The sequence below is a fragment of the Prionailurus viverrinus genome, chromosome X (genome assembly GCF_022837055.1).
Source record: "Prionailurus viverrinus isolate Anna chromosome X, UM_Priviv_1.0, whole genome shotgun sequence".
NCBI lineage: Eukaryota > Metazoa > Chordata > Mammalia > Carnivora > Felidae > Prionailurus > Prionailurus viverrinus.
The window spans coordinates 101,696,907-101,723,586 of NC_062579.1; the positions used below are offsets into that span (position 1 = coordinate 101,696,907).

At 38.9% G+C, this 26,680-nt stretch overlaps 1 protein-coding gene across 1 annotated transcript; it reads right to left on the reverse strand.

The window, feature by feature from the left end:
* Positions 1-4,423: 4,423 nt before the first annotated feature.
* Positions 4,424-5,567, reverse strand: LOC125157063 (olfactory receptor 10A7-like). The gene is made up of 2 exons (XM_047843292.1): positions 4,746-5,567; positions 4,424-4,528 (listed from the first exon to the last, which is right to left on the reverse strand). Exons 1-2 carry the CDS (start codon positions 5,565-5,567, stop codon positions 4,424-4,426), a joined length of 927 nt encoding a protein of 308 aa, XP_047699248.1.
* Between the last annotated feature and the right edge of the window lie 21,113 nt (positions 5,568-26,680).

Here is a 26,680-nt window from a genome sequence, read left to right on the forward strand (position 1 = left end):
CCCACTCTTTAAGCATAATTAAATACTGTAATTTTTTCAGATAGTGAAAAATACAAAGAGGTCCCTGAAAATTTGGCATATGCAGTGCCCCTAAGGCTGAATATTTCTGAATTTCTCCCTTTTATCCAGATGCCTGTCTTCATATAGGCCAAATTGAACTGTGTCCTGTGCAAAAGTATCTACCCTTTCTCAAGGCATTGCCTTCATACTCTAATTCAGATTTTTCTCATAGGATTTCTTATTTGTATTCTGGTTTAAGAATCAAGTCCTTAAACTTACACAAACCACCATTTTGAGCTTCAGTTCTCCTTGGAGAGCATGGCATATAATCAGCCTCCTTAAGTACTTTGAATTAAGTGATATGCAGAGAACAGCCTGCGTTTAATAGATCTCCTTACCTGATCTCAATGGGGCACTGTTTCAGGTATTAAAAAGAAGAAACCCAATTAGCTCTAATTGCTGCTCTCCATGGATGTGTTGCCTTCTCATTGGCAGATGGCAGGCAGCTGGTGTTGTGGGAGAGGCAATAACTCTTAAATTTTCCAGGTGGAGATATCCCTCCCTCTTCTTCGCATTTTTCCCCTTCAATGTATTCTACACCTTACAAATCTCCAATACCTATGACTCTAGATTTAGGAATATGGATATTAGAAATTAATGACTTTTTCAAGAGAGGCCAGTCCCATTCTCAGAAAGTCGGGCCACTGGATCTTCCCTTGGCTTGGCTTAGTTGAACAAATATTTACTGGGTGTAGGCTGTATGTCTGGGACTGTGTAGGTGGCCCAATAGTTAGACTGAAGAGTTTTCAAGGTAAATTCATATTCTTTTTGTGCTCATAATAGTGCTATAAACATAGTGGGTATTTACTTTAGATTTCTAATTAACATATTTGTATATTAAATTTATACTTAAATTTATATTTAACATATTTATATATTAAATTTATACTTAACAAATGTATTAAAATATGAATAAGTGAATACTTCAGGCTACCTTTCCAAGGACTCATGGCAATGCTATTCTCTGACCCTCGAGGAAATGCTAAAGATTCTCTACTCCTTACCACAAATTCTACTGTCAAATTTGCCCTAAGACAATCTCTGATTGTAAGAACTGGAAGTAACCTTATGACATTATATAGTTCAGCTTCTACTTTAGGCAGGTGAACCACTACCCTGCAGGATAAATATCAGCATTATATAATAGAAGAACAATTTACTAGGAGTCAAACAGAGGTATAACCATCCCCTAATTAATTGTGTGACTTAAGTTATTTAATAATATTATCTTTTTTATTTATTTAAAAGTGTTTTAATTTTATTTTGAGAGAGAGAGAGTGAAAGAGAAAGGCAAGGGCAGAGAGAGAGAGAGAGAGAGAGAGAGAGAGAATCCCAAGCAGGTTCCGTGCTGACAGTGCAGAGTCTGACACATGTCTTCATCTTATGAACCTTGAGATCTGAACTGAAATCAAGAGTCTGATGCTTAACCAACTGAGCCACCCAAGTGTCCCAATCATATTTATTTTTAAGTGTTCATTTGAATACCCATTCTGTGTCAGGCCCTGTTCTAGGTGCTGGGAAGATTTGGAGATGAAAGTGGGTTAGAGACAAATGAAATGAATAGGACATACTCTTTGACTTTAAGGAACTCATTAAGTGGAGAGAAAAGACACATATGCAAAGAATTACTGTATCGTTATCAATGCTAAAATACAAATATATGCAAAGTGCTTCAGTAGCATAGGGAAAAAGAAGGCCTAACTTTAGAGGGGTGGTGAAGGATCAGGGATGTTTCACAGAATTTGCAACACTTGACATCTGATACTTGAGTTAGGCTTGAAGGATGGAAACAGGAGGGGAAATCCAGGAGAGGCGAGGCAGAGGTAAAAAGAAAAGGATCATGTGCAAAGTCATGGAGTCATAAAGAGTATGAGATCTTCATTCTGTTCTTAATTGGGGATCCTTGTGGCAGAGGTTGATTAAACACAGGAGGGATGTGGACAAATTTTCATTGCAGGAAGATCACTCTAGTGACAGTGTAAGTAAGAGCCTAGGAAACCATTCTCATTTCATGCCCAACCTCTTGCCAGCCTTTATGGTTGCACTACCATAGGGGAATGAGAAGAACATCAGATAAACAGCTTGTACTTTTCCCCTTGGTTTTCCATTATAGATATGGGAATACATTGCTAGGCATTGTTATGCTCAATGGATATTGAGCTGCCCTGTCTTGGATGATAATAATGAATGTTAAATTTAACATCTATGCTATTCACACTTTTTTGATACTTAGTGCACTGTGGGGGAATACAGTATTGACAAGGTCCTTGCCCTTAGAGAGCTTATAACTTACCTGTGAGAGAAGAGAAGTCTCCTCAGTGTCTAGAGATGCTTCCATGCTACTATATAAAAGTGGGCTGTTTACACTCTGGAAAACAGTGTGGAGGTTCCTCAAAATTTTAAAAATAGATCTACCCTATGAACCAGCAATAGCACTGCTAGGAATTTACCCAAGGGATACAGGGGTGCTGATGCATAGGGGCACTTGTACCCCAATGTTTATAGCAGCACTTTCAACAATAGCCAAATTATGGAAAGAGCCTAAATGTCCATCAACTGATGAATGGATAAAGAAATTGTGGTTTATATACACAATGGAGTACTACGTGGCAATGAGAAAGAATGAAATATAGCCCTTTTTAGCAACGTGGATGGAACTGAAGAGTGTTATGCTAAGTGAAATAAGGCATACAGAGAAAGACAGGTACCATATGTTTCCACTCTTATGTGGATCCTGAGAAACTTAACAGAAGTCCATGAGGAAGGGGAAGAAAAAAAAAGAGGTTAGAGAGGGAGGGAGCCAAAGCATAAGAGACTCTTAAAAACTGAGAACAAACTGAGGGTTGATGGGGGGTGGGTGACGGGTATTGAGGAGGACACCTTTTGGGATGAGCACTGGGTGTTGTATGGAAACCAATTTGACAATAAATTTCATATTAAAAAAATAAAAATAAATAAAAAATTTAAAAAGTGGGCTGTTTAACAATTCTCTTAGATAAAGACAAAAATCATATGACTTCACTCATATGAGGACTTTAAGAGACAAAACAGATGAACATAAGGGAAGGGAAACAAAAATAATATAAAAACAGGGAGGGGGACAAAACAGAAGACTCATAAATATGGAGAACAAACTCAGGGTTGCTGGAGGGGTTGTGGGAGGGGGGATGAGCTAAATGGGTAAGGGGCATTAAGGAATCTACTCCTGAAATCATTGTTGCACTGTATGGTAACTAATTTGGATGTAAATTAAAAAAAAATAAAAAATAAAATAAAATAATTCTACTTCTTGTATAATTTACAATGATATGTTAAACTTTGATGACTTTCCTGTAAGTAATTTATTTACATGATTCCCACCTCAAAAGGTACACTTCCACTCCACCTAATTTCTCTTCCAAGAAGCAATTAATTTCACTGAATTCATATTCCTCAATAGTCTATACATCTATAATTAAGTATAAATATTATTTGTTTTACCTTTTGTTACACAAATGGTATCATACTATACACACTGCACTACACTTTGTTGTACTTACAATATACCAGGGAACTCTTTCCATATTAGCACATGTGGAGCTTACTCATTCTTTTATGCTGTTTTTGTTTGTTTATGGATGTACTGTATTCCATTGTGTGGATGTAATTTAACTTATTGAGCCAGTTAAGTTGATTTTAATATTTTATTTTAATAAATAATCCTGCAATGAGAAACTAAAATGAATTTTAATCCCATGACATTTTTAACTCATGCATTTTTATCAAGACTTTAGGTGGGAAAAAGAGACAGATTTGGATTTAGATTGCATTACATTATGTTTCTACTTCTTCTCACTTCACATCTAACTCATGTTTTCCTAAGATAAGTCATCTACAGTAATGTCCTCTATGGTCCAAGACAACCATTTTGGGCACTCCAAGATTCTGAGCTCCCCTGAGTTAGTGGAAAAATCATGGATTTGGTGCTAAACAGACCTTGGGTCCAAATTGTTATTCTGGTATTATTACTGTCTGGCTGGATTGTTTTGAACAAGTGAATCAATTTCTGGGACTCAGTTGTGATATCTGTAAAACTGGGAAAATAACAGTAGCTACCTCGCAGTGTTGCTATGAGACTTTAGCACAATAGTCCATGCAAAGAACTTAGCACAGTGCCTAGAACCTACATAATATCCAACAAATCAAAGTTTAACACACTTTTTGTTCGTTAATGTGGATAAAGTTGATGAAACAAAGGAAAACTCATCAATTTCATAGTAACTATTCTTGACACTGTAGAAAGATTTCCACTTTGCCAGAGTTTTCAGAAAGTGCCAAGAACAACTAGAAAAATCAAACTTTCTTTTAGTGAGGTCTACATTCCTCATTTCACCAATTTTCCCAGAGCGACTTTTACATCCTTGTTTCTTAGGGTGTAAATAATAGGGTTGAGAGCAGGGGTGAGCACTGTATACAGAAGGGAAAGCAACTTCATTTTTTTTAATTTTTTTTTTCAACGTTTATTTATTTTTGGGACAGAGAGAGACAGAGCATGAACGGGGGAGGGGCAGAGAGAGAGGGACACACAGAATCGGAAACAGGCTCCAGGCTCTGAGCCATCAGCCCAGAGCCTGACGCGGGGCTCGAACTCACGGACCGCGAGATCGTGACCTGGCTGAAGTCGGACGCTTAACCGACTGCGCCACCCAGGCGCCCCGGGAAAGCAACTTCAATAAGTCTTCATACTGTGGCCCTGATGGGAAGCCATAGACAATGCCCAGTGTTCCATAATACAGACTGACCACTATCAGATGGGAGGAACAGGTGGAGAAGGCCCTCTGCTTCCCTGTGGTAGAAGAGATCCTCAGAATGGTGGAGATGATGTGAGTATAAGATGCTAGAGTTAGCATGAAGGGGCCAAGGGCAAATAAAGAGGTACATATAAAAGAGGTCATCTCAGCTACTTGAGTATCAGTGCAGGCCAGTTTCATGATGGGCTTCAAATCACAGAAGAAGTGGTCAATCTCATTGGTCGTGCAGAATGTTAACTGAAAAGTGAGGATCATGAGAAGGATGGGTGCCAGAAATCCAGCCACCCAAGAGGCACCAGCTAGCTGTAAGCAACCCCGGTAGTCCATTATGCTGGAGTAATGCAATGGGTTACAGATGGCTATGTAGCGATCGTAAGACATTACAGCCAGGAAGAAGCATTCTGTGGCTACTAGAGCAGCAAAAAAATAAAACTGGCAAGCACATCCTGGGAAGGAAATAGGCACGTGAGCTGATAACAATGTCCTCAGCATCATGGGCTCAATGGTAGTGGTGTAGCCAATCTCTAGGAAGGAGAAATGGCCAAGAAAGAAATACATGGGGGTGTGAAGGGAGCGATCAGCTGACACCACAGTTAAGATTACAATGTTGCCTATGACAGTCACCACATAGATGACCAGAAATACCCCAAAAAGAAGAAACTGAAGGCCATGAAGATCCCCAAAACCCAAAAGGATGAATTCTGAAATTTGAGTCATATTTTCTTCTTCATTGCTAGCCATGACTTAGATCTAAAAATAAAAATATAAATATAAAGAATGACCATTGATCAAATATTATTTTTGATCAAACTGCTTAGAAGCATCATACATATCAAGCATAGTTGCCTTCTTCTGGAAGTTCGAGATTCTTAATCTTAATTAATAAATTGGACCACAGTCTCCCCAAGATCCATTTGGAAAGCTAATCCATGACTTCAATTACCCCATAATATACAGAATGTATGGGGCCTTGAAACTGTGACTGTGACACATAAATATGCACATTTTTCCTGATATTTATTTAAAAAAAAACAGAGGGAAAAGTGTTCTATCCTTCGAGATATTATTCTGTTTTTTTTTCCTACAGTTTTCCTGGTGTTTTTATCAGTAGTGAGTATTCTGAATCACTTATGTGTAAATTGTGTAAGGTCTATGATCAAATCTGTTTCCTGTTTTAGAAACTCCTTACCAATTAAATTATATGAATTGAAATTCGTTATGTCGAAGGATGTTTAATCCTTAAAACTTATTTGATAATAAGTTCTCTAAACATTACTAGAGGAAGCATAGTGGCAAGAAAGGGAACTACTGATAGTAGGGTGATGGTTAGTTATAGTAAAAAAAGTCCTACCTGAATTCAAATTCCAGCTCTGCTACTTAATGGCTGTGTGCCTTTGAGCAAATCACATCACTTATCTGACAGCAAGTTACCCCATCTGTGGAATAGCATATAGGTTTGTATTACATGTTTTTCACAATCACTGGTCCATATTAGTTATTTAATACGTTCATTAATCCATTCAACAATATTAAGTGCCTACTATGTATTAAACTCTTTGAAAGGTGCTTAGAATAAAATAAGGAAAAAGTCAAGATTTTTTTAACAAGTCAGGAATACTCTCCACACCTCATGGAGTTAACATTTTAGTGGGAAATAAAGAATAAAAATGAAGAAAGACACATAAAATAATTTTGAGTTGTCTACTATGAATGTAAAAAACAAAGACCCCAAATAGGAAATATGCTATATGTATGTGTGTTTGGGAGAGGGGTATATTGGTTGCAGTGGTCAAGAAAAGCATAAAAAAATTGAAACCTAAAAAAATGGTAAGGAGATAGTCATGTAAGAGTTGGGGGTGAGGGTGGTAGAGAGAGTATTCTAGACAGAGGTAATAGGATTTGAGGGAATGATTTAAAGTCTTAGAAAAACTGAAATAAACTGGAGAAAAAACAATAGATGTTAGAGGGGGAGTTGGATACATATAGAGAGAAATAAACAGAAAGAGGCAAAGAGAGAAATGAAGAAGAGGGGTGTAGGAAAAATAGAAAAGGGCCAGATCACTTAGGTTCTTTTAGTCCATTCTATGGAACATAGATTTTAAATACTATAGGAGGGCACCTGGCTGGCTCAGTTGAAACAGCATGTGACTCTTAATCTCATGGTTGTGATTTCGAGCTCCACATTGGGCGTGGAGATTACTTAAAAATACATAAGTAAAAAATAAACTTAAATATTATAGGAATTCACTGGAGGATGTTAAGCAGCATTGTAATCAAATTTAGAGCTTAAAATCACTTTTGATTCTGTGTAATAAATGAATTAGAGAAAAACTTTAATGAATGAGAATAAGACGGGTAAGAGACTATTTCAGTGAGAGATGATAGTAATCCTGAATAAAGTGTTTTGCAAAAAAAAAAATGGACAGAGGACAGGTTCAAGATACATTTTGGAGGTAGAAATGCCAGGACTTACTAATAAATTAGATTTAAGGAGTAATAAAAAGTGAGGTATCGAAGATAGCTCCTGAGTATCTGGTTTGAGTTACTGGTTTCATTTATTTAGATGGTGATAACATGGAGGAAAGGTTTAGGGGAAACACAAGTTCAATTTGGAGGCAATATGTTTGAGATGTTTATGAGAATCCTGAGTGTAGAGGAGAAGCAGACAGCTGCATTTGAGAGTATGTAGCCCAGAGAAGAGGGCTGGAATGAAATATAACTTTAGGAATTATTAGAATATAGATAATATTCAAGCCATGATAACAGACAAGACCTACAGAGAAATTATGGGTATATAAGAATGATTTACACTAAGCTTTAACACACTTTTTTCTCTTAGACCTGACAAAGAAGGACAAGAAAAGTATATTGAAAAAGAGGAGTCACTGAAGTAGAATGAAAACCAAGAGGAAATGAGAATTGACCCTACCTTTTTTGTATGCTAATGAAATGATCCAACACGGAGGGGATATTGATGATGCACAAGTAAATAAGGAGCAAATTTGGGGAGTGAAATCTCTTAGTGAGACGGGATGGGTTACAGGGCACAAGTTAATCTTTGGTAAAGACAGGAACACCTCATCTTTTTAACAAGAGGAAAGCTAGATAAAACACACATTTGTAGTTACGTTGCTAGATTTAATCTTAGGAAGATGATGGAGTTTGCTTCTAACGGTTTCTCTTTTCTCAAAGAAGTAGGACCATGTAAGTGAGGGTAGAGAAGGACATATGGGAGGTTTGAGGGAGTGGAAATGAAAAGAGTATCCTACTAGAACAAATACTATGATTGCCAGACAGTATGGAGTGGCAATTTGATCTTTGAGATCATAAATTTAAGAAGGTGAAACCAAACTGCTTTCTTGAATGATATTCTCTGGCAATGGTTAGCTGCCAGGGTGGAGTAGGCAAATAGTTGGTTTCAATAAGGTTTGGAATTTGGCCAAATGAAAACAATGGAAGAAAAGAGGGAAAAAAAAGTGGAAACCAAGAGAGTTGGGGGATATTTGAAAAAACAGTTGTAAGGAAGAACCATATGATAAGTGTTAAGTCTCTTCCACTTCTTTCCATGGATTATTAAAGACAGAAAGGACTTTAAAAATATCATCTGACCAACACTTTAATTTTGTAACTGAGAAAAGAAGATCCAGGCAGGTAAACTGTCTTTTTTTTGCATCTCAGATCTAGTCAGTAACAGAGAAGGAACTGCTCTGCCCTTATGTGTAATACGTGAATACCTGAAGAAAGACTTACCTTCAATTTAGTAATTTACATGTCGGGAGTTTAATACCTTTCAAAGAACTTTTAGATCCATCATCATTTTTAATACTCCCAACTATCTTGTCAGGTATTTGGGAGTAGGTCTTTGATTTGTCTCAACTGATTTTTCAGATGAAAAAACTGAGAATAATGATAATTTCACTACTATATTGTACATGTGTTTCAATTATAACTCTTTCTCCTGGAGATAAAAAGTTAATCTTATGCATGTTGATGTAAATGTAAATTTACAAGATGCTAACTATATTATGAGACAGGAGTTTTTTGTCAGGTAACTGGATAATAGGAGCCATATGGAGATTGCTATCATTCAAGCTGAACAACAAATTAAGAAATTAAGGCAGATTTCCATGATGGATATGTTAAAAAAAACCCTGCTTTAGCAAAAAGGAGTTTGGAGGACAGGATTAAGTAAACTGTATCAGAGCTATGGTGGGTGTCCAACAAAAGTAATACCTTCTTAGGAGAAGAGAGAGAAGGCATTCCAGGAAGAGGGAATAATGTGAGTAAACAACCAGAAACCTGAGGATTGTGTTGACAATTGATTTTGGAAACACTGAGCAAAATATGTAAGGGGCTGAAGACAGAGAAGGGAGGAGGAGCATACATATTTTTGGAGAAAGAAAGAGTAGAAAAAGATTTTTTAAATGGGTCAAAGAAGTTGGAGAAACCAAGAGGGTGATAACACTGGGTGCAAGGGAGGAAAGAAACCATCAAAATTGTTAGTAAAGAGGGTGCAACAAATATTGGGGCACTGGGGCAAGAATCCTGACTGCACTGAGGTGAGGGATGGGGTGAAAAATAAAAACAACGAATGTGGGCTATTATTTCAAAAAGACTGGGTGAAGTAAAGGAAAGGGAGAGAGCAAAAAAAAAACCCACACAGGGGTAAAAGAGGATTGACAGAAGATACTCATATTTATTCTTGCTTTTTTTAGTAAAGGAAAAACCTGACCAAGATTCTAGCCAAAGAGTCTAAGTCCAGAGAGAAGGAAATATGAGCGATATGTAAAGGATAAGTGATGGAGCAAGGAGTGTCTCAAAGGAGGTTAGAGGAGATGGCATGGGGAAATACACAAGTGGAGGCATGATCCTCAAGCAAGAAAGAAGGATAGTCTTTCAGAAGAGAGGGGGTCAAGATGGGTGTTGATAGTGATAATCAAGATAATTACCTCATCATTTTCCTTCCATTTGAGTTTGGAAACTTAAGCCATCCCTAGATGACTATGATGAGCCCACGGAAGAGATGTGCTCCTTGCTTCCTCAGAGCCTGTCTTCTGGTTTCATCTGTATATGTGGAGCCCAAAATACTTAGTGGAAACCAAAGTGAATTGCTAAGACAGGTAACTGGTGTGCTGTACCACTACTATGTTGTTTGACCAGTAGATCCAGTAACAGCATGACAGATATGTTATTATATATCCTTTAAAAAGATTCAATAGGACCTTAAGAATCATGGCTTTCCAACCTTTCATCTCTTGACAACTATACTTTTCTCTCTAACTTCCCTGAGGCCCAACAGCCTTCCAAAACGAAGAACTAAGAGTTCATCACAAGAAGGCACTTTTAGTTTTCAGGTGGTTGCGGCCAACCCATTTTTAGCCCCTTTGGGTTTAGTAAGAGCATAATGCTTGCCAATGTATCCATCTTTTAAACACTCCTAGCCTTCTGTAAGCAGGGACTGGTAAGATACAGTTCAAACAAGAAAACCAATTATTTTTAAGTTTGGCTCCCGAGGGAGTTTTGCTTTTTAATTGAAAGATCAATGTTTGCTTCTCATGACATCCTGAACTTCCATTCAGTGACTGCTGACTAAGTGGTGTGAAATTGGATATTGGAATATCTGACATGTCACATGGGTCAGAGCCACAATCCATCTAGGCCAGCCTCCAGAGGCTACTGGAAGCACTAAGCAGTAGCTTGGGAGGGTACAATGTGAAAAGTACTAGAACTAGTGACAGAAAATCGAGGTTCTAGACCTGGATCTCCCACTGAATGTGCAATCTGGTATATCAGTTGCCTTTACTGAATCCCGTTTTTTTCTACTTTGAATGGGGGCAATCATCCTTTTCCTACTGACTCCACAGGGTTGCTGTGGGACTCAAATGAGATGATGTGTGGGAAAGCCTTTATCAACTATAAATCTACATGCTCTGTGCTAATATCATATTTGAGAAGCATGAATGATGCTGCTGATCATGGAAGTTTAAGATAGTTTTGTCTTTGAGTTCAAAGATATCTGGATTCCTAAAGGTGGGAGCAATACTCTTACTTTTTTATATCATTAAATATAATTTGAAAACTTCTAAATCCCCTTCCCCCAAAGCTTTCAGTCAACCTTAAGTGATTCTACATTCTAATTAAAAGCACAACTGTTATAGTTTGGTTTTTATAATCAAATTAAAAGTCCTCTTACACAAGCTGCCGGAGATAGTGTTTTAAACCAGTTACCTTGTCATTTTTCCATCCTTGGTAAACAGATTACATCTGGCCTCCTGAGTAAGTTCCTTTAGTGCTGGTTCTATAAGTTTCTTTAGTGCTGTTTCTATATGCTTTACCTGCTTTCCAGGTTATACAGAAAAGTTATTGGTTGGAGGTAGTAAAACTTCTTTGTATAGCACTTAGTGAGTCCTCTCTCCAGTTTCTTAGTGGCTGTGTGAACATCCTATAATGCTATGTAAACATCATATAAAATAGAGTCCTTGCAGAGATAGGACCATTGCCTGGTATTCCAGGCCACCGTCATTGTCATCCCTTGGTTTCGAAGTTTACAAACAATATTGGATCCCTCTGTGTCAAGCAGTACTCTAAATGCTGGGGATATAAAGATGAAGAAAGGCTGGAAAACTGAACTATTGACTTTGGAGCTCAATGACTAGCGGAAGTGACAGATGCATAAAGTGATGGAATTGCAACATCATGAATGCAACAATAAGACTGTATAAGATGTAGATATAACATAGAGAAATGAGTTTTGGGATCAGTTTGCAGAGGAACTAGTAACAGTGAAGGTCTATTGGAGGGCCCACCATATGCATTGGGATTTTTTCTTTGTTCTTTTCAAAGCACTTTTTCATCTATTATTTCATTAATCCTTCCAGTGCATTGGGTTTTGAAGGATGAATAGAAGTATTTCAAGCCAATAAGAAGATGGAAAGAGTTTCAGTCAGAGAAAATAATGCATGCCACTAAGGAGTGGCAGAAAAGAGGCAGGGAAATAGGCAGGCATAGAAGATGGAGGTCCCTGTACACTGTCTTAAAGAGTGTGGACTTTATCCTGAAGTCAATAAGAAGCCATTAAAGAGTTTTTAAATAGGAAAGCAGCATAGTCATGCTTGTATTTTATTTTATTTTTTTTTTAATTTTTTTTCAACGTTTATTTATTTTTGGGACAGAGAGAGACAGAGCATGAACGGGGGAGGGGCAGAGAGAGAAGGAGACACAGAATCGGAAACAGGCTCCAGGCTCTGAGCCATCAGCCCAGAGCCTGACGCGGGGCTCGAACTCACGGACCGGGAGATCGTGACCTGGCTGAAGTCGGACGCTCAACCGACTGCGCCACCCAGGCGCCCCAGCCATGCTTGTATTTTAGAAAGCTATATATTTTGAGTGGCTATGCAAATGATATTAGAAGCAAAGGAAGAGACTCAAGGCAGGAAGTCCAGGGAGGAGTGGGTTATCTCAATTCAGGAGAGGATGGTGGTCATTGGAAAAAGAGAGCCAATGGCTTCAGACAATAGTAACAATAGTGTCATTTTCACTAATACAATATATTCTCCTTTCACCATCATTCAAATTTATCAAAAGTAATTTGTGGAGGAAAATAATTTTCCTAGTATTTGCAAACATACAAATGGATAATAACTCTGAAGTTCATGTGTGACTTGGTTATTTAATATCAAGTCATATTTCCCATAAAACAACAACAGTCCCAAATCCTTGGCCATCCCAGAGAAATCCAAGAGAAAAATTTTCAAGTACAAAGTACTTGAAAAACTTTATGTTTGCAGTGAAACTTGTTCTCTAATAACATTTGTTGCATGAATAGATGAGTGAATGAATGAAGGAATAAATGTATGGGTATAATTTACTAACACAGGCAACGGCCTGTACTAATTTTGGGGGGAGGTGCCAAGATGTCTCAGATATAGCTCTTGGCCTTAAGGGAAATAAAAAAAAAATCTTTTAGCTGGACAGCTCACCAAAGTGACACCTCTTCCTTAATTGCCAGCTTGCTCATCACAAAGGCCCAGCAGGAAGTTTTATTAAAAGAAAATCCAATAAATGTTACGTAATCTTCAATATACAAAGAATACTAACCTAAAGATCACACAAGGCACCAGGTCTTTGATTTCAAGTTTGCAAATTTTTCAAAACTAAGTTTAATGAACAATACATAATTTGTGCATGGCAGGCAGTTAAAGCAGGATTAACTAAGCTTCCCTTCAACTCCAGACCACCAGTCTTCCTCCCCGAGGGCAACTGCTATAAACAGTTTGTTGTGGGTGCTTCCAGAAATTTTGTATTCTTATACCAGCATTTATATACATTTCAATTTTTCATATTTACACAAAAGACATTGCACATGCATAATAATTCTACAGAGCTTTTTGTCTGGGAGATCTTTCTGTATCTGCACACATAAATCAGTCTCATTCATTGTAACATTTGCATAGTGCTCCAGCATATGGGTAAGGCATTATTTATTTATTTACTTTTGTCAGGGAGCTTGTTTTTTAAGAAATAAAACATTACCAGTATAGTGAAAATTCCTTTTGTCCCCAACCCAATATCTCTTGAGCCCCAGAGGTATCTATTATCCTACAGTTGATGTACATTCTCCATGTTTATGTATCGGTCCTCTTACTACATATGAATGTATCCATAACAGCATGTGGTAATATTTTGTATGTTTTAAATTTTGCACAAATGGCATCATAACTTTTTGCAACTTGCTTTCCTCCCCCCACTTTACATTTTTTTTCATACCTGTTCCTGTTGATACATTTACTCATGGTTGTTCTACCTTGTTCTTTTTTATATGGAATACTGTGGATTTGTTTTTCCTTATACCTCACTTGCTAAAAAGAAGAGTCTGGGAGCTGGAATTATTTTTCTCTGATCCCTGCTTTGAGGTTGCCCTGGATGGACTAGTCAAAGGATGAAAGATTCTTATAAATTTAAAATCTAGAACTGTTTTGGTCTAGAAAAGGAGGGACAATTCTGTTAATAAATTTTAATCATTATGAACAATGTTGCACTGAATATCCTTGAATACATTTCTCGTATTTCTTCTTTTTTAATTTTTTTAATGTTTGTTTATTTTTGAGAGCACGAAAGAGATAGAGCATGAGTTGGGGAGGGGCAGAGAGAGAGGCAGATACAGAATCTGAAACAGGCTCCGGGGTCTGAGTTGTCAGCACAAAGCCCGATGCTGGGCTCGAATCCACAAACTGTGAGATCATGACCTGAGCCGAAGTTGGACCCTTAACCGACTGAGCCACCCAGGCACCCCAACATTTCTGGCATTTATTTGAGGTACCTAAGAGCTGAATTTTTGGTTCAGAGTATACTCATATTTTCATATTCACTAGGTACTACCAAATTGCTCTCTAAAGTGGGTGTACAAACACACATTCCCACACACAGTGTATAACTATCTATTTCCTCGCATTTAATATTGGCAGATGCTTTTCTTTGGGGCACTCTGAAGTCTACGCAGTAGTATCTCTGTGCTAATTTAATTTTCATTTCCCTGATTATTAGCAAGGATAAAAGCATGTTTTCATATATATACTAGCCATTCAGGTTTTCTCTTCTGTGCATCATCCAATATTTTGCCCACTGTCAGGTGTTTGTTTGTTTGTTTTTTGTTTTGTTTTTATTTTTTTATGAAAGGTAGTCATTTATGTTATCTGTATCTGTCTGGTATATATTTGTTGCAGATGTCTTCTCCAGGTCTGTCAGCTACCTATTAACTTTGTTTATTACAATATAACTAGAAGGTAGAGGGTTTTTCGATGTGGCCAACTTCATCCATCATGTACTATTTGTGTTTCTTTGCGTCTTATTCAAGAAATCCTTTCCTAACTAGATACCACATATTATTCTAAGTTTCTTTTAAAATGTTAAAAAAATTTTAAAACATTTAGTTGTTAAATCATCTGGAATTTATTTATGTACATGATGCAATTAGGAAACTAATGTTATTTGTTCCAATGTAAACACACAGTTATTCTTATACTAGTTATTGACTAATCCATCATTTCCTCTCATGATCTGCAATTCCTGTTCTATCATCTATCAAGGTTATATCAAGGTTACCTATATTCTTATATTTGTGTGTGGGTCTCTCTTGTTTCCAACCAATATGTTTGCTTCTCTCTACACAAATACTACACTCTTTTAATTAGTTGTCTAAGTCTTGATATCTATAGGGTAAGTCTTTCTTATTTGTGCTTCTTTATAATTGTCTTGAATATTCTTGGTCCTTTAATTTTTCATATGAATTTTAGAACGAACTTACGTTCCATGAAAAATCCTTTTCAAATTTGTTTGGAATTCCATTGAATTTATAGATTAATTTTGGTGACCGTGGACATCTTTAAGTTAATGAGTTTTTCTATATGTAAAATGATATATGTCTCTCTTCATTAAAGTCTTTTTATGTCCTTCAGTAGTGCTTACAATATTTTCCATAAATATCACAAGCATCTTTTGTTAGATTTATACTTAGTTACTTAATAGTGTTGTTTGTTGTTGCAAGTGGTAGCTATATTTTAACTAGCTTTATTGAGTTATAACTTACAATAAAGTTAATCAATTGTAATATGATGAGTCTTGACAAATGTATACAGTTGTGTAACTGTCACTACATTTAAGACATAAAACACTTCCATCACTCCAGAAAGTTTCTTCATGCCCTTTGAAGTGAGTCTTTTCCACCCACACTGGGTCCTTGGCAACCACAAATGTTTCCTGTCAAAATAATATATTTTTATATTCAAGAATTCAAGAATATTCAAGAATTTCATATAAATGGAATTGTATAATACATAGTCTTTTGTGCCTTTTACTCAGCATAATGTCTTTGAAATTATCCATGTTTTTGTTTGGATAAGTAGTTTCCTTTTTTTATTGCTAAGTAGTATTCTATTGTATGGATGTACCAGTTTGTTGATCCATTCACCAGCTCATGATTGTTTCCAGGTCTTGGCTGTAATAAAGCTATTACAAACATTCACATGACAAGTCCTTGTGTGAACATGTTTTCATTTCTCATTTAATATACGCATAATTGGTATCCCAGAGGAGGAAGAGAGAGGGAAAGGTGCTGAAGGGGTACTTGAAGAAATAATAGCTGAGAACTTCCCTGAACTGGGGAAGGAAAAAGGCATTGAAATCCAAGAGGCACAGAGAACTCCCTTCAGACGTAACTTGAATCGATCTTCTGCACGACATATCATAGTGAAACTGGCAAAATACAAGGATAAAGAGAAAATTCTGAAAGCAGCAAGGGGTAAACGTGCCCTCACATATAAAGGGAGACCTTTAAGACTTGTGACTGATCTCTCTTTTGAAACTTGGCAGGCCAGAAAGAATTGGCACGATTTTTTCAAGGTGCTAGACAGAAAAAATATGCAGCCAAGATTCCTTTATCCAGCAAGTCTGTCATTTAGAATAGAAGGAGAGATAAAGGTCTTCCCAAACAAACAAAAACTGAAGGAATTTGTCACCACTAAACCAGCCCTACAAGAGATCCTAAGGGGGACCCTGTGAGACAAAGTCCCAGAGACGTCACTACAAGCATAAAACATACAGACATCACAATGACTCTAAACCCGTATCTTTCTATAATAACACTGAATGTAAATGGATTAAATGCGCCAACCAAAAGACATAGGGTATCAGAATGGATAAAAAAACAAGACCCATCTATTTGCTGTCTACAAGAGACTCATTTTAGACCTGAGGACACCTTTAGATTGAGAGTGAGGGGATGGAAAACTATTTATCACGCGACTGGAAGCCAAAAGAAAGCTGGAGTAGCCATACTTATATCAGACAAACTAGACTTTAAATTAAAGCCTGTAACAAGAGATGAAGAAGGACATTATATAATAGTTACAGGGTCTATCCATCAGGAAGAGCTAACAATTATAAATGTCTATGCGCCGAATACCAGAGCCCCCAAATATATAAAACAATTGCTCATAAACATAAGCAACCTTATTGAAAAGAATGTGGTAATTGCAGGGCACTTTAACACCCCACTTACAGAAATGGATAGATCATCTAGACACATGGTCAATAAAGAAACAAGGGCCCTGAATGAGACATTGGATCAGATGGACTTGACAGATATATTTAGAACTCTGCATCCCAAAGCAACAGAATATACTTTCTTCTCGAGTGCACATGGAACATTCTCCAAGATAGATCATATACTGGGTCACAAAACAGCCCTTCATAAGTTTACAAGAATTGAAATTATACCATGCTTACTTTCAGACCACAATGCTATGAAGCTTGAAATCAACCACAGAAAAAAGTCTGGAAAACCTCCAAAAGCATGGAGGATAAAGAACACCCTACTAACGAATGAGTGGGTCAACCAGGCAATTGGAGAAGAAGTTAAAAAATATATGGAAACAAATGAAAATGAAAATACAACAATCCAAACGCTTTGGGATGCAGCAAAGGCAGTCCTGAGAGGAAAATACATTGCAATCCAGGCCTATCTCAAGAAACAAGAAAAATCCCAAATACAAAATCTAACAGCACACCTAAAGGAAATAGAAGCAGAACAGCAAAGGCAGCCTAAACCCAGCAGAAGAAGAGAAATAATAAAGATCAGAGCAGAAATAAACAATATAGAATCTAAAAAAACTGTAGAGCAAATCAACAAAACCAAGAGTTGGTTTTTTGAAAAAATAAACAAAATTGACAAACCTCTAGCCAGGCTTCTCAAAAAGAAAAGGGAGATGACCCAAATAGATAAAATCATGAATGAAAATGGAATTATGACAACCAATCCCTCAGAGATACAAGCAATTATCAGGGAATACTATGAAAAATTATATGCCAACAAATTGGACAACCTGGAAGAAATGGACAAATTCCTGAACACCCACACTCTTCCAAAACTCAATCAGGAGGAAATAGAAAGCTTGAACAGACCCATAACCAGCAAAGAAATTGAATCGGTTATCAAAAATCTCCCAACAAAGAAGAGTCCAGGACCAGATGGCTTCCCAGGGGAGTTCTACCAGACGTTTAAAGCAGAGATAATACCTATCCTTCTCAAGCTATTCCAAGAAATAGAAAGGGAAGGAAAACTTCCAGACTCATTCTATGAGGCCAGTATTACTTTGATTCCTAAACCAGACAGAGACCCAGTAAAAAAAGAGAACTACAGGCCAATATCCCTGATGAATATGGATGCAAAAATTCTCAATAAGATATTAGCAAATCGAATTCAACAGCATATAAAAAGAATTATTCACCATGATCAAGTGGGATTCATTCCTGGGATGCAGGGCTGGTTCAACATTCGCAAATCAATCAACGTGATACATCACATCAACAAAAAAAAAGAGAAGAACCACATGATCCTGTCAATCGATGCAGAAAAGGCCTTCGACAAAATCCAGCACCCTTTCTTAATAAAAACCCTTGAGAAAGTCGGGATAGAAGGAACATACTTAAAGATCATAAAAGCCATTTATGAAAAGCCCACAGCTAACATCATCCTCAACGGGGAAAAACTGAGAGCTTTTTCCCTGAGATCAGGAACACGACAAGGATGCCCACTCTCACCGCTGCTGTTTAACATAGTGCTGGAAGTTCTAGCATCAGCAATCAGACAACAAAAGGAAATCAAAGGCATCAAAATTGGCAAAGATGAAGTCAAGCTTTCGCTTTTTGCAGATGACATGATATTATACATGGAAAATCCGATAGACTCCACCAAAAGTCTGCTAGAACTGATACAGGAATTCAGCAAAGTTGCAGGATACAAAATCAATGTACAGAAATCAGTTGCATTCTTATACACTAACAATGAAGCAACAGAAAGACAAATAAAGAAACTGATCCCATTCACAATTGCACCAAGAAGCATAAAATACCTAGGAATAAATCTAACCAAAGATGTAAAGGATCTGTATGCTGAAAACTATAGAAAGCTTATGAAGGTAATTGAAGAAGATTTAAAGAAATGGAAAGACATTCCCTGCTCATGGATTGGAAGAATAAATATTGTCAAAATGTCAATACTACCCAAAGCTATCTACACATTCAATGCAATCCCAATCAAAATTGCACCAGCATTCTTCTCGAAACTAGAACAAGCAATCCTAAAATTCATATGGAACCACAAAAGGCCCCGAATAGCCAAAGTAATTTTGAAGAAGAAGACCAAAGCAGGAGGCATCCCAATCCCAGACTTTAGCCTCTACTACAAAGCTGTCATCATCAAGACAGCATGGTATTGGCACCAAAACAGACACATAGACCAATGGAATAGAATAGAAACCCCAGAACTAGACCCACAAACGTATGGCCAACTCATCTTTGACAAAGCAGGAAAGAACATCCAATGGAAAAAAGACAGCCTCTTTAACAAATGGTGCTGGGAGAACTGGACAGCAACATGCAGAAGGTTGAAACTAGACCACTTTCTCACACCATTCACAAAAATAAACTCAAAATGGATAAAGGACCTAAATGTGAGACAGGAAACCATCAAAACCTTAGAGGAGAAAGCAGGAAAAGACCTCTCTGACCTCAGCCGTAGCAATCTCTTACTCGACACATCCCCAAAGGCAAGGGAATTAAAAGCAAAAGTGAATTACTGGGACCTTATGAAGATAAAAAGCTTCTGCACAGCAAAGGAAACAACCAACAAAACTAAAAGGCAACCAACAGAATGGGAAAAGATATTTGCAAATGACATATCGGACAAAGGGCTAGTATCCAAAATCTATAAAGAGCTCACCAAACTCCACACCCGAAAAACAAATAACCCAGTGAAGAAATGGGCAGAAAACATGAATAGACACTTCTCTAAAGAAGACATCCGGATGGCCAACAGGCACATGAAAAGATGTTCAACGTCGCTCCTCATCATGGAAATACAAATCAAAACCACACTCAGGTATCACCTCACGCCAGTCAGAGTGGCCAAAATGAACAAATAAGGAGACTATAGATGCTGGAGAGGATGTGGAGAAACGGGAACCGTCTTGCACTGTTGGTGGGAATGCAAACTGGTGCAGCCGCTCTGGAAAGCAGTGTGGAGGTTCCTCAAAAAATTAAAAATAGACCTACCCTATGACCCAGCAATAGCACTGCTAGGAATTTATCCAAGGGATACAGGAGCACTGATGCATAGGGCCACTTGTACCCCAATGTTCATAGCAGCACTCTCAACAATAGCCAAATTATGGAAAGAGCCTAAATGTCCATCAACTGATGAATGGATAAAGAAATTGTGGTTTATATACACAATGGAATATTACGTGGCAATGAGAAAAAATGAAATATGGCCTTTTGTAGCAACGTGGATGGAACTGGAGAGTGTGATGCTAAGTGAAATAAGCCATACAGAGAAAGACAGATACCATATGGTTTCACTCTTGTGTGGATCCTGAGAAACTGAACAGGAACCCATGGGGGAGGGGAAGGAAAAAAAAATAAAAAATACAGGTTAGAGTGGGAGAGAGCCAAAGCATAAGAGACTGTTAAAAACTGAGAACAAACTGAGGGTTGATGGGGGGGGGAGGGAGGAGAGGGTGGGTGATGGGTATTGAGGAGGGCACCTTTTGGGATGAGCACTGGGTGTTGTATGGAAACCAATTTGACAATAAATTTCATATATAAAAAAAAAATTATTATGATAAAAAGAAAAAAAAAAGAACATTCCTAAGTGTTTCCTTCACATCTTTGTTCCTCAGACTGTAGATCATGGGGTTAAGTAAGCATGGAAATGACCACTGTGTAGGATACAGACACCAGCCTGTCCCTGCCTAGCAAGTACTCAGAGGATGGGCGCAAGTAAATGAATGCTGTGGTTCCATAGTATAGGCTGACAGAAGTAAGGTGAGAAGCACAAGTGGAGAATGTTTTGTGTTTACCCTTGGCTGAGGGAATTCTGATGATAACCAAGAAGGCATATGCGTAGGAGACCAGGACGATTGTCAGGGACACAGACACATTAAAGCCACCACAGGCAAAGAGGAGAAGCTGGAGTATCTGTGTGTCAGAGCAGGAGAGTTTTAAAAGGGGAGGAATATCACAGAAATAATGCGTGATGACATGGGATTTACAGAAGGTCAGATAAAAGGTTGTGCTAGTGAGGAGCACCATGTTCATCAGGCCCACTGCATAGCTGGCACCCACAAGCTGCAAACAGAGTCTTGGGGACATGATGATATGCTAGAGCAGAGGGCTGCAGATGGCCACATGGCGGTCATAGGCCATGGAAGCCAGGAGGAAGAACTCAGTGACAGCAAAGAACACAAAACAGCTTGTCTGTACCACACAACCAGAGAAGGAGATTGTTTGGCAACCAGAGAAAAAACCCATCAACATTTTTGGAACTGTGACTGAAGAGTAACAGAAGTCAATAAAGGACAAATTGCTGAGGAAGAAATACATGGGAGTGTAGACGGCTGACCACAATGAGGGCAAGGAGGCCCAGGTTTCCCACAACTGTGATTGCATAGATCAGGAGGAAGAGGGCAAAGAAGATAGGCTGAAGGTGAGGATCGTCAGTGAGGCCCACAGTGAAGAATTCACTCAACTTGCTGGTGTTGCCTGCACCCGTTGGGCCATTACAGGTCTGTGAAAGGAACATGCATGACAGTAGTGAGAGGTGTACAGCTCAAGTCCTAAAACAGAGACCAGCAGGGTCTGGCCCTGGCTACCTAGGACATAATATACTGTGTACATAGGCTATGGTTTCATCTTGGCTTATGCATCTCTTGCCATCCCCCAGCCTATTGGATACCAGGTTTAAAGGCATAAGGATGGAATCTGGAGCCAGAATAATGGGTCTGAATCTCAACCTTGCCATTTATTGTCTCTGTAACCTTGGACTAGTGTCTTAACTGGAATCTTCTCTGTAAACGGGGATAAAACACCAATCTTGTAAGACAGATTGTAAAACCTAAGGGTGATGATGTGTATGTGTACAATGTCTAGCAAGAGCAAATACTTAATGAAGTCTAATTTCCTTCCTCCTTCTGTGCTCTTATTTGAACACCGAACCTGTCCTCAGACAAAGCTTAACCTGAGTATAAAGTCCAGGACAGAAATCTTAGACAAGGGAGCAACTCTAGAAACTTATTAGTTCTTTCATTATCAGCTGTGTGTTTGAGAAACAGCAGGGAATGAGTGGAGGAGGAATATCAAACAATATAATATAGAGGTAAAAGGACAAGCTCCAGGGTCAATTATATGTTGGGTTAGAATCCAATTCTATGATGCGCTAGCTGTGTGACCTTGGGCTTATCCTATATGAGATTCAATTTCCTTATCTTTAAGATGAGAGTACCAAATATTTACTTCATTAATTGACTTAAAATTAAAGATAATTCATGTAAAGCACCTAGCATACACTAAGCATGTGGGAAATATCAGGAACTTCTGGTAGGTCTGTTGAAACCACATGCAAGCCTCTTAGATTGTCCCACTTGCCCCCTGCTAAGTATCCCTTCCTAATTGAGCTCCTGTTACCAATCATTGTGTTGTAATTCTCCAGTGTGTTGTGGCAGTGAGATCTACCACGTTCATCTAATACTTATTTAAAGATGGAGAAACCCAGAAGTCAGGGCCTCAAAAGAGAAGGCAAACTGCCCATAGTTTCCCAGAGATTTGGTTTAAGTGCCAGAACTGGACCCAGGTGTCCTGTCCACAGTATTCCTCCCAATTGGAGGAGATAACAGCCTCTGACATCTCCTTTTTCATAAACATGGAACCCATGTCCTTATCAGAACATAGGGGGCTGCTTCACCCACAGCTCTTTGAAAAATTACGAGGTTGGGGAAGTTGCGGCAAGATGGCGGCTTAGGAGGACGCTGGGCTCACCGCACGTCCTGCTGATCACTTAGATTCCATCTACACCTGCCTAAATAACCCAGAAAACCGCCAGAGGATTAGCAGAACGGAGTCGCTGGAGCCAAACGCAGACGAGAGGCCCACGGAAGAGGGTAGGAAGGGCGGCTAGGCGGTGCTCGCTCCACGGACTAGCGGGAGGGAGCCGGGGCGGAGGGGCGGCTCGCCGGCCAAGCAGAGCCCCCGAGTCTGGCTTGCAAAAGCGGAGGGGCCTGACGGACTGTGTTCCCACAACAAGCTCGACTTAGCGTCTGGGAGGTCATAAGTTAACAGCTCTGCTCGGAAAGCGGGAAGGCTGGAGGACAGAGGGAGGGAGAGATGCTGAGCCCCCTGACAACAGAGCTCAGTTTGGTGGGGAACAAAGGCGCTCGCCAGCGCCATCTCCCCCGCCCATCCCCCAGCCGAAATCCCAAAGGGAACCGGTTCCTGCCAGGGAACTTGCTCGCTCCGCGCAAACACCCAACTCTGCGCTTCGGCGGAGCAAAACCTCCGGCAGCGGATCTGACTCCCTCCCACTGCCACAGGGCCCCTCCTGAAGTGGATCACCTAAGGAGAAGCGATCTAAGCCTGCCCCTCCTGCCCCCGAGCACCTTGCCTACCCACCCCAGCTAATACGCCAGATCCCCAGCATCACAAGCCTGGCAGGGTGCAAGTAGCCCAGACGAGCCACACCACCTCACAGTGAATCCCACCCCTAGGAGAGGGGAAGAGAAGGCACACACCAGTCTGACTGTGGCCCCAGCGGTGGGCTGGGGGGCAGACATCAGGTCCGATTGCGGCCCCGCCCACCAACTCCAGTTATACACCACAGCACAGGGGAAGTGCCCTGCAGGTCCTCACCACGCCAGGGACTATCCAAAATGACCAAGCGGAAGAATTCCCCTCAGAAGAATCTCCAGGAAATAACAACAGCTAATGAGCTGATCAAAAAGGACTTAAATAACATAACAGAAAGTGAATTTAGAATAATAGTCATAAAATTAATCGCTGAGCTTGAAAACAGTATACAGGACAGCAGAGAATCTCTTGCTACAGAGATCAAGGGACTAAGGAACAGTCACGAGGAGCTGAAAAACGCTTTAAACGAAATGCATAATAAAATGGAAACCACCACAGCTCGGCTTGAAGAGGCAGAGGAGAGAATAGGTGAACTAGAAGATAAAGTTATGGAAAAAGAGGAAGCTGAGAAAAAGAGAGATAAAAAAATCCAGGAGTATGAGGGGAAAATTAGAGAACTAAGTGATACACTAAAAAGAAATAATATACGCATAATTGGTATCCCAGAGGAGGAAGAGAGAGGGAAAGGGGCTGAAGGGGTACTTGAAGAAATAATAGCTGAGAACTTCCCTGAACTGGGGAAGGAAAAAGGCATTGAAATCCAAGAGGCACAGAGAACTCCCTTCAGACGTAACTTGAATCGATCTTCTGCACGACATATCATAGTGAAACTGGCAAAATACAAGGATAAAGAGAAAATTCTGAAAGCAGCAAGGGGTAAACGTGCCCTCACATATAAAGGGAGACCTATAAGACTCGTGACTGATCTCTCTTTTGAAACTTGGCAGGCCAGAAAGAATTGGCACGAGATTTTCAGGGTGCTAGACAGAAAAAATATGCAGCCAAGAATCCTCTATCCAGCAAGTCTGTCATTTAGAATAGAAGGAGAGATAAAGGTCTTCCCAAACAAACAAAAACTGAAGGAATTTGTCACCACTAAACCAGCCCTACAAGAGATCCTAAGGGGGACCCTGTGAGACAAAGTCCCAGAGACATCACTACAAGCATAAAACATACAGACATCACAATGACTCTAAACCCGTATCTTTCTATAATAACACTGAATGTAAATGGATTAAATGCGCCAACCAAAAGACATAGGGTATCAGAATGGATAAAAAAACAAGACCCATCTATTTGCTGTCTACAAGAGACTCATTTTAGACCTGAGGACACCTTTAGATTGAGAGTGAGGGGATAGAAAACTATTTATCATGCGACTGGAAGCCAAAAGAAAGCTGGAGTAGCCATACTTATATCAGACAAACTAGACTTTAAATTAAAGGCTGTAACAAGAGATGAAGAAGGACATTATATAATAGTTACAGGGTCTATCCATCAGGAAGAGCTAACAATTATAAATGTCTATGCGCCGAATACCGGAGCCCCCAAATATATAAAACAATTACTCATAAACACAAACAACCTTATTGATAAGAATGTGGTAATTGCAGGGCACTTTAATACACCACTTACAGAAATGGATAGATCATCTAGACACATGGTCAATAAAGAAACAAGGGCCCTGAATGACACATTGGATCAGATGGACTTGACAGATATATTTAGAACTCTGCATCCCAAAGCAACAGAATATACTTTCTTCTCGAGTGCACATGGAACATTCTCCAAGATAGATCATATACTGGGTCACAAAACAGCCCTTCATAAGTTTACAAGAATTGAAATTATACCATGCTTACTTTCAGACCACAATGCTATGAAGCTTGAAATCAACCACAGAAAAAAGTCTGGAAAACCTCCAAAAGCATGGAGGATAAAGAACACCCTACTAACGAATGAGTGGGTCAACCAGACAATTAGAGAAGAAATTAAAAAATATATGGAAACAAACGAAAATGAAAATACAACAATCCAAACGCTTTGGGACGCAGCAAAGGCAGTCCTGAGAGGAAAATACATTGCAATCCAGGCCTATCTCAAGAAACAAGAAAAATCCCAAATACAAAATCTAACAGCACACCTAAAGGAACTAGAAGCAGAACAGCAAAGGCAGCCTAAGCCCAGCAGAAGAAAAGAAATAATAAAGATCAGAGCAGAAATAAACAATATAGAAACTAAAAAAACTGTAGAGCAGATCAACGAAACCAAGAGTTGGTTTTTTGAAAAAATAAACAAAATTGACAAACCTCTAGCCAGGCTTCTCAAAAAGAAAAGGGAGATGACCCAAATAGATAAAATCATGAATGAAAATGGAATTATTACAACCAATACCTCAGAGATACAAACAATTATCAGGGAATACTATGAAAAATTATATGCCAACAAATTGGACAACCTGGAAGAAATGGACAAATTCCTGAACACCCACACTCTTCCAAAACTCAATCAGGAGGAAATAGAAAGCTTGAACAGACCCATAACCAGCGAAGAAATTGAATCGGTTATCAAAAATCTCCCAACAGATAAGAGTCCAGGACCAGATGGCTTCCCAGGGGAGTTCTACCAGACGTTTAAAGCAGAGATAATACCTATCCTTCTCAAGCTATTCCAAGAAATAGAAAGGGAAGGAAAACTTCCAGACTCATTCTATGAAGCCAGTATTCCTTTGATTCCTAAACCAGACAGAGACCCAGTAAAAAAAGAGAACTACAGGCCAATATCCCTGATGAATATGGATGCAAAAATTCTCAATAAGATACTAGCAAATCGAATTCAACAGCATATAAAAAGAATTATTCACCATGATCAAGTGGGATTCATTCCTGGGATGCAGGGCTGGTTCAACATTCGCAAATCAATCAACGTGATACATCACATCAACAAAAAAAAAGAGAAGAACCATATGATCCTGTCAATCGATGCAGAAAAGGCCTTCGACAAAATCCAGCACCATTTCTTAATAAAAACCCTTGAGAAAGTCGGGATAGAAGGAACATACTTAAAGATCATAAAAGCCATTTATGAAAAGCCCACAGCTAACATCATCCTCAACGGGGAAAAACTGAGAGCTTTTTCCCTGAGATCAGGGACACGACAAGGATGTCCACTCTCACCGCTGCTGTTTAACATAGTGCTGGAAGTTCTAGCATCAGCAATCAGACAACAAAAGGAAATCAAAGGCATCAAAATTGGCAAAGATGAAGTCAAGCTTTCGCTTTTTGCAGATGACATGATATTATACATGGAAAATCCGA

Bases quoted from the DNA above. Each gene is read 5' to 3' on its own strand.
- LOC125157063 (XM_047843292.1), bottom strand. From the start codon at position 5,567: ATGACTCAAATTTCAGAATTCATCCTTTTGGGTTTTGGGGATCTTCAT. The intron at 4,529-4,745 runs GTGGCGCAGTCG...AAAAAAATGAAG, and splicing joins TGCTTTCCCGGGGCGCCTGG to TTGCTTTCCCTTCTGTATAC.